This window comes from Hydra vulgaris, chromosome 06 (genome assembly GCF_038396675.1).
Source record: "Hydra vulgaris chromosome 06, alternate assembly HydraT2T_AEP".
NCBI classification, from domain to species: domain Eukaryota; kingdom Metazoa; phylum Cnidaria; class Hydrozoa; order Anthoathecata; family Hydridae; genus Hydra; species Hydra vulgaris.
The window spans coordinates 56587605-56596038 of NC_088925.1; the positions used below are offsets into that span (position 1 = coordinate 56587605).

General features: G+C 32.7%; 1 protein-coding gene across 1 annotated transcript; it reads right to left on the minus strand.

The window, feature by feature from the left end:
* Window positions 1-1670: 1670 nt before the first annotated feature.
* LOC136081527 (uncharacterized) lies at window positions 1671-8072 on the minus strand. The gene is made up of 3 exons (XM_065798852.1): window positions 5253-8072; window positions 3282-3599; window positions 1671-2003 (listed from the first exon to the last, which is right to left on the minus strand). Exons 1-3 carry the CDS (start codon window positions 8070-8072, stop codon window positions 1671-1673), a joined length of 3471 nt encoding a protein of 1156 aa, XP_065654924.1.
* Window positions 8073-8434: the final 362 nt, after the last annotated feature.

The following is an 8434-nucleotide window of genomic DNA, read 5'->3' on the forward strand; positions in this document are numbered from 1 at the left end:
CAACGCTCATCAATAATAGGCACTGTTTTACCTAACTTCTTAACAGAACAGGATTCCACAATCCTTTACAGACGTCAGGTACGAATGAAAGGAGATCCACTCGTTGACAGAGTTCAACTGCTAGAAACAATATTGCCCCACTACGTTCGAATAAAATTTCAAAATGGAAAAATTGATACTGTTTCAACAAAAGACCTCGCCCCACTAGAAGACCTAAATCCCCCAACAGAATCAGTCCAACAACAATCCGGCGATTTGAACATTGAACAGATGATCGTTAGCAACAACATCAGTAATTCAATAAACAGAAAGCAAGAAGAACTAAACGAAACCAACGAAGTAACTTCAAGCCAATTAGTTGAGAACTAAATTATAGATAGTATCCCTAGTAATCAGTCAACTACAACAAAATCTTACTAACATATCCTCAAGAACAGGACGCGTTATGAAGAGGCCAAAGTATCTCGACAACTACTTTCCTTCTTAGTATAATATCAGAGGTTAAGCCTATACTCTCCGCCCTAAAACTTTCCTAACGTGGAGAAGACTGTTATAATTTAAGTAATAATGTAATATAATATTAATGGCGTCACTTCCTGTCTTCTGAATATTACAGTTATTAGTAACGCTATTTATATATAATCTATTATACATACGGTTATTAGTTACGCTATTTATATACGATAGATGTTTGTAGTTCTTGTATAGCCTTTTTCTTATATTTGATAAAAGCCAAAATATACATGAAAGACTTTTTTATTATAGTTTACAACAATATTATTATTATGGTTTTACTATTTTATTATGGTTTACAACAGTCAACAAAAGAGAAATTTTATAAATATTGAACTTTTCAATTATTTGTTGAACACTTTAAAAATATGTACCACCAGATCCTTGTCTTAACTTTCTGAATTCTTTTTCAAGTGGGTCTGTAGTGAATTTTCCTAACAGAACATACTTGTGCGTTTCTCCTAATAATGCTTTTTTCAGCTCAAAATTTCTTTACAGGTATAATTTTTGGAATGTCCTGTATCATGTTAACTGTTTAATGCGTTTTCCCTGATTACTTGTTATGCGTAGTGCCATTTCTCCAAAATCCAAAATAAACTTTAATTTCTCATCACTCGGATCTCTGATGACAGCTTGTCGATCATCATTAAATCTACAATCCAAATTAACACTTTTTACATTTAAAATTTTCCATCAAGTGACTATCAGTTTAATAAAATCTGCAGTTTCGCTTTATGTTTAAGATGTTTGAGATGTTTGAGATGTTTGAGATGTTTGAGATGTTTGAGATGTTTGAGATGTTTGAGATGTTTGAGATGTTTGAGATCTTTGAGGTTTCGGGGTGATTAAGTTGAGCAGTGTATGTTTTGTTAGAAAACACCTTTAGACATGTAGAAACAGATTTTTTTTCAATATGACTTGGTCGAACAGAAACTTTATTCAAATCAGAAAGTTTTATCAGACAATTTGATTCAGCTTCATAAAGTTTTTTTAAATGCTTCCAACAAACTTTTTTCACCATTTTCATAAAAAACAAGCTCTCCCGTTTTTTCTGTAAGCCAGTTGTTTCGGATGTTTTTTATCAAGTGGAAAAAGTCAAACAACAAAAAAGTTCCATTGGTGGTTAACCAAGGTCTATCAGGAAATGTAACAAATTTTTAAAAAAATGCTTGAGTAGTTCGATTTTTGTCACATATACCTGCCTTTGCTTCACCGTTTGACTCTTTTACTGCTTCTACAGTCAACTGAATTTGATCAAATAAAAATTGAGAATTTAATTTGCTTACTGATAACATTTTTATAAGAAATTTAGGCCCACCAAACATACAAGTTATCATGACACCTAAAATAGTTTTTGCAATAGAATCTGGGTCATCTAAAGCTTTTTCAAAAACAGCACCTTTGTGATACAATAGCATTTTTTTAACATAAATTTCGTCATGAAGAATAATACAAGTTCTCTCAATATCACTTAAACTATCAAAAACTTGCTTTAAAAAAAAAATCATCAAATTTTGATACTTTTGAGGTTATGCTTGTTAATGTTCAAATAGAAAGTAGTTTAAAATCATCACATAGTTTTTATAAAAAGTACGAGAGGTAGAAAAATACTCAAATGCTCTGATGATTACGCTGAGACTGTACTTGCTTGTGTTCATCGAATTAATTTGCTCATTCATAACTATTTCTTTATTATTTGGTGTCAAAAAGTTCAGATATCTTAAAATTTCTTCAAATTTAGATCAAGTATTAACAAAATTAAATACACTATGGACTTTTTTTTTCACACCATTGAAAAAGGATTAAAGCAAAGAACTATCAAATGTAATGAGAAACTTTGGTGGTACATAACTAAAGTGTGTCGATTGTACACAAAGTTTGCTATCTAAAATAAAAGCTATAGTTTCTACAGAAAAATTGTGTTTTTTATTTAGCAATGTCTCACAAAAAACGTCGAAGTCAAAATAACTTTTGTTAAAAATAAATCAATTTCGTCAAAATAATTTCGGCTAGAGGATGATGCACATTTAGCTGATCTTAAAGATAGTATAGGTGTTGGTATTTGATTAAAAGGAACATTAGGCCAAATTGATGGTGGGTTCTATGGTCTTTCGCTTCCTTTTACTTTAATTTTTTCGAAGTTTTGGGGCCAATGTAGTTCACAGACTACATTGTTGCTTGACACTTTTAAATTAGCATCAGAAATACATTTTATCCATATTCTTTCTTCTTCGTCTCTTGGAAATCTGTAAACTGATGTTTTACAATCGTTTGACTTTTTTTCTGCGATAGGTAATTCGTAGCACAGCCATAGACACAGCATTTTTTCACCATTTTTATAACTTAGGAAGTTGAAATCGACCCCTAAATTATTTTCTAAACTTCGCGTGTCACGGCCTGTAACTAGAATGAGTTATTTCCATTGATCTCAAAATATAATTATTGGTTCGATGTCTTTAAAGCGAAACTTTTAAGAGCGAAAATTTTAAAAGCAAAGGTCGGGAAAGCGAAAAAGTTAAAATCGAATGGGATGGGTTAAGCGAGAAAAAAAGTTTAATATCATTAGTCTGGACGCTACGTGTAATTTTTTCTTGGAAATGAAGTGGACATTACAAAAACTAATTAAGTAGTTTAAGGTTGATGTCTTAAATGAGAAAAACTTTACGTGCCTTTCTGAATGTGCTTAAAGGGTCAAATTTGGGCCCTTTGGTACTAATGACGTCACGCTGATGTATATTTTTTTATCAAACTAAAAAATGCAGATTTACGTCAAACGTTAGATAACCTATTGAAAAATCCTTATAACAAATAACAACATCTAAAGAAAAACTTATTCTTCGAACATGTTCAGATAATTTTATCGAGCCAGGTTGGTATTGGTCTGTCACAAAATATAATGTGGATCCCTTCAGAATTAGATTTAAAATAAATTCTAAAATATCTCCTAAAGCTTTGAGTTTAATGTTAGCAAGGTGTTGCAGAATTGTTGTTTCATCAAAAACATGTGCAGCACTTTGAGGAACCTGTAAAACAAATTCCTCAAAGTGCTCTCGATCCACCGAAGATTCTATTGTTCTTAAAAGTTGCTAAAATTAGTAAACTTATACTGAAAATGTTACCTTAATACTAAAACTTAGTATTTAGGAAATATTTATTAATTATTTTAGAATGACTAATATGTTTTTAACAAACAAATGATTTTGGCTACCGGCAACTATTTCAAGTTAAACTGCAAATTGAATAAGAGGATTTATCAATACCTATAGTAACAGTAGTAAATTAACTTACGAAGAAGATTCATTTTGTTTGTTTTGACGAGGCTACCATAAGGTAATTCCATCGCCCATGGGATAGGACTTAAAGAATAACATAGTATTTGTTTCAAAGGTTGACCTTCTTTACTTCTTGCAATAACTAGTAATCTCCCAAACATGCTTCGTTCGACTGATATAGTAAATGATTTCTCTTTAAGGCAATAAATATTTTTCAATTTTAAATTGTTAAATGTTTGCAGACAACACATTTTGATTGGAACGTAAAAAGAAACTGTTGAAGATTTAATGCGCTCTCTAAAGAACTATTGGAACTCTGCCTCCCCGATTGGTTGTGCATTCAATAAATTTTCTCTTAACTCATCAGGTGCTTCTATTCCAGAACAAATATTTACCAAAGAATCTCTTTGCTTAAAAGGACCTCTATTTGTTATTTTGAAACAGTATGATTTGTAAGTACCCAGCGTTGAATGGTTCCTTCAGACGTACTATAAACTTTTATTCCCCCTTAGCATTTCTGATCACGATTAATTGCTTGTTCAATGGATTGATCAGTTGGAACTTTGTTAAACGTACCGCTCGTTCTTCTTACGGAGAAGTTTCCATCCCTGTTTTCAAAAAGATAATAAATTATAAAGATTTAATTTGAAGCTAATTTTAAATCTAAAACTTGTTGAAATCCGAACAAAATATTTTGGAGTATTCTGTGTCCGATATACTAGCTATGAGTCGAGGGATGCCAGCTTTACTTACAGCGTTTTCATTTAACATGTTTGCGGCACTCTCCGATACGCATTTTATAAGCATTTCACTCCGCTCCTATCTTTATTAGTCTTTTTGCGATAGCAATTGCACCATTATTCATCCGCAATAATCTTTCCTGAATAAGGAAAATTTTTTTAACTTCAAAGTAGTACATAAAACAATAAAGAACGTGAAAAAAAGGGTAATTTTCTTTGCCTGCATTTCTCACTCAAGGGTTTTTTAATATATCTGATCTATCTCCTTTCAAGCTGAGCTTCTGCGCTCAGATGATGCATGAGGATGCATCATCCACGACTACACTCTCGTTGACTTTTTCTGCTCTATTTTTCCGAAATTGTAGAATGTTTAATATTTTTATATTCACATACTTATCGTAACATCTTTGATGGAACAAGAGAGTTGTTGGAAACGTATCCGGTAATAGTAATAGTAATAGTAATATATTTAAATAAGTCCTCGTAGATAAAATGACAAATAATTAAAAACCAAACAAACAAAATTATACAAAAATTTATGGTTTGTGAAATATAAACTTAAAGTAAAAAAAAAAAAAGCAATTGTTGTTCATAGCAAGTAAGTTAATATCAAAATTGGGAAAAGGGAAAAAAGATTGCTTTCATTTAATTCAAGTTTACATCTATGACAAATAGTATCTAAAAAGCCAATATTTGTAGCTGCTAAAGCACGAATTAATTAATAAACGTGTAGCTCATCTTCAGTAAAAGATGTACTGTTTGCAGCTGGAGAAAAAAAATACTTGTCAATTCTATTCTTAAATGCGTTAACTGACGGAACCTTTTTGCATGCTGACGGCAAGTTATTCCAATCATTGACAATACGATTTGTAAAAAAATTGTGACGAGCATTATTATATGTGAATTCACGCATTAGGACATTGGAAGATGATCTGCGAATTGGTGGATTATGCCAATTGATACTCTCAAAACCGTTTTCTAGCTTAAACTGTTGGATTAAGTCGCCACGTCTCCTGCGAGTTTCCAAAGTAATAAAATTGAGTCGACGACACCTTTCAGCGTAAGGTAATCCTATTAAATCATGAGGTACTTTTGTTGCTTTGCGCTGAATTTTTTCGATTTCTTTGATGTCACCTTTTAAGTAAGGACACCATACCGGAATAGCGAATTCCAGGTGCGGCCTAACATACGTAGTGTATAACTTACTCCATACTTCCATATCTCTTGATCTAAATGTCTTTTTTAATAGGCCAAGTATCATACTCGCTTTACGTGTTTCAACCTGTATGTGTTGATTCCATTTTAGATCATTAGATATGAAGATACCCAGGTCCCTCTCAATATCCGTTGCCTCAAGAGTAAGTGATGCATTTCCATCATTCATTACATATTCATGATTACTATTTCCATAACCAAGGTGCATAACTTTACATTTTTGAACATTTAACTCCATCAGCCATTCCTTTGACCATTCTGTGACAATGTTTAAATCATTTTGTAGGATCAGGCAATCAGCATCGTGAAACTCAGGTCTTATTTCTTGTAACAGTTTAGTATCGTCAGCATAGATTTTATGAACTGATTTTAACTTATCCGTTAAGTCATTTACATAAATGATAAATAATGTTGGACCAAGTACAGACCCTTGAGGAACTCCGCTTAGAACATCGGTCCAGTCGCTAGAGTGTTCACCTAAAACAGTTCGCTGTTTTCTACTAATCAAAAATGACTCAATCCATTTTAGAACATTGCCATTAATCCCATATGCTTTCAATTTATGAAGTAGTCTACGGTGAGAAACTTTATCAAACGCTTTCGCGAAGTCCAAAAATGCAATATCGACAAAATTTCTTTTACTTAACGCTTTCGTGATGTAGTCGACACTCTCCAATAAGTTAGATGTGCATCCTTTTTTGGACATAAATCCATGTTGATTATGTAAGATGCTGCTCGTTTTTTCAAGATATTTAGTGATCTGTTCCCTGATAATCTTTTCCATTACTTTGCATGGAGCTGATGTGATAGACACTGGTCTGTAATTAGCGGCATCAAGACGACTACCTTTTTTAAACAACGGTGTGACGTGTGACTGTTTCCAAGCTGTAGGTGTTGAGCCTTCGGACAGTGCTTTATTGTAAAGTAAAGTAAGAGGGTAAGTCATTTGAGCTGCGCATTCTTTAAGTACCTTTGGACTAATGTTATCAGCACCAATAGATTTATTCGGGTTCAAACCTTTCAAATAAGCTAGCGTCGCTTCAAAGTTAATAGTTATATCGCCTAAGTCTTCTTGATAATGCCTTCTCTCAAAAATAGGTAACTGACTACTTTTACTATCATCTACAAAAACTGATTTGAAGTGCTCGTTAAGTCTGTTTGCGATATGTATTCCCTCTGTTAACGTTTCACCTTTTGCATCAGATATAGCACTAAAAGATACATGAACATTCTGTTGCGCCTTAGCATAAGCGTACACCCTTTTAGGATTACTTTTATCTGATGCTAGTTGTGCTTCAAATACTCGAACACAACGTTTACATGCTTTCTGCACTTGACTTCTTAGTTTCCTATATTCACGAATCAGTGTCGCTGATCGCCAGTTAGTCGCAGATAAGTAATTGCCCAGTTGTTTTTTTTGCTTTATCATAGCCAGTACCTCCTTATTCATCCACGGCGCATTACGGGTGGTATGGACTTTTTTTAACGGAATAAATTGCTTGCTGAGTTTATTATATTTATTGCAGAAAAGTTCATAGCACTCATTAGTGTTTTTATTTTCAAATAATTGCTTCCAGTTAGTTTCCATAATCTTTTTACCGAAATTTATATAGTCACCTTTATTAAAGTCATATTTTTTGTTTGAGAAAGTAGTCTCATTTTTAGAAAGGACGACATAATCCCAACTCAGTATGCGATGACCTTGTGACGAATTACCTAACGGCAGAGAGCTAGATAAGTTGATTACTCTTGTTGATAAGTCTGTAATAATTAAATCCAAAATGTTTTTTGCTTTACCAATAGATGCTTTGAATGTTGAGAAATCAACTAATTGTTCTAGGTTATGATTAGCCAAAGTATCAAGAAAAACACTTGCCGCACTATTTTGACCACTTAGTAATTCGATCCTGTCATCATCGTGCCATTTGATTTCCGGAAAGTTGAAATTACCTGCTAGTAACATACAACTATACGCTTTTCTATCAACAGCTTGCTTAGCCAATATAATTGTTTTATTTTTATCATTTATATTCGATAAAGGTAGTCTATAGACACAACCAATAAGAACAATTTCGTTACCGATTTTAATTTCACACCATATTTGTTCGGAGTTGCTGTTGTTTAAGATCTCTCTTAGATGACGATCAGATACCTCATTCACGACTAGATTACGCTTGATGTAGATAGCAACAGCTCCACCGTGACTAATTCGATTTTTCTTTACTAGTGAGTAGTTGTTCAATTGAGAAGCAGATATTTCAGTAAACCATGTCTCAGAAATAAAGATTAAATCATACATGTTTAAGTCACAAAGTGCAGATAATTCGTTCATTTTATCCGGATTAAGGGAAGTTGCGTTAGTATAAAAACATTTTAAAAATGTATTTTTAGGGTTAGGTTTAGCAGATTTTATTTTTGTATTTAATGCATTTAAATAAATATTCGCAGGTAAACACTTTGATTCATTGTGTTTTCAATAGTCGTAAAAAGCATCCATTCCATTTGATGAAAGGATGCTTTTTACGACCATTGATTTCAACTTCCTGTGAGACATCAATGCATCGCAATTTATCGCTGCGGATGACAAATCTAAAGGGCTTGTCAAGTTTTCCAAGCTTGTCAAGGTCAGAATTAGCTGCTTTTCTTTCTGAGTTTAATTTATTGAATTCACTTTGTTCTGCTGCTGTGCGGTCA

Excerpts from the sequence above, each read along its gene's own strand:
- LOC136081527 (XM_065798852.1), bottom strand. The coding sequence starts at position 8,072 with ATGAACGAATTATCTGCACTTTGTGACTTAAACATGTATGATTTAATC. Across the intron at positions 3,600-5,252 it reads TTACTGAAGATGAGCTACAC|CAACTTTTAAGAACAATAGA; the intron begins GTTTATTAATTA and ends TACTAATTTTAG. Across the intron at positions 2,004-3,281 it reads TAGGTTATCTAACGTTTGAC|CAAGTTTTTGATAGTTTAAG; the intron begins GTAAATCTGCAT and ends TTTTTTTTAAAG.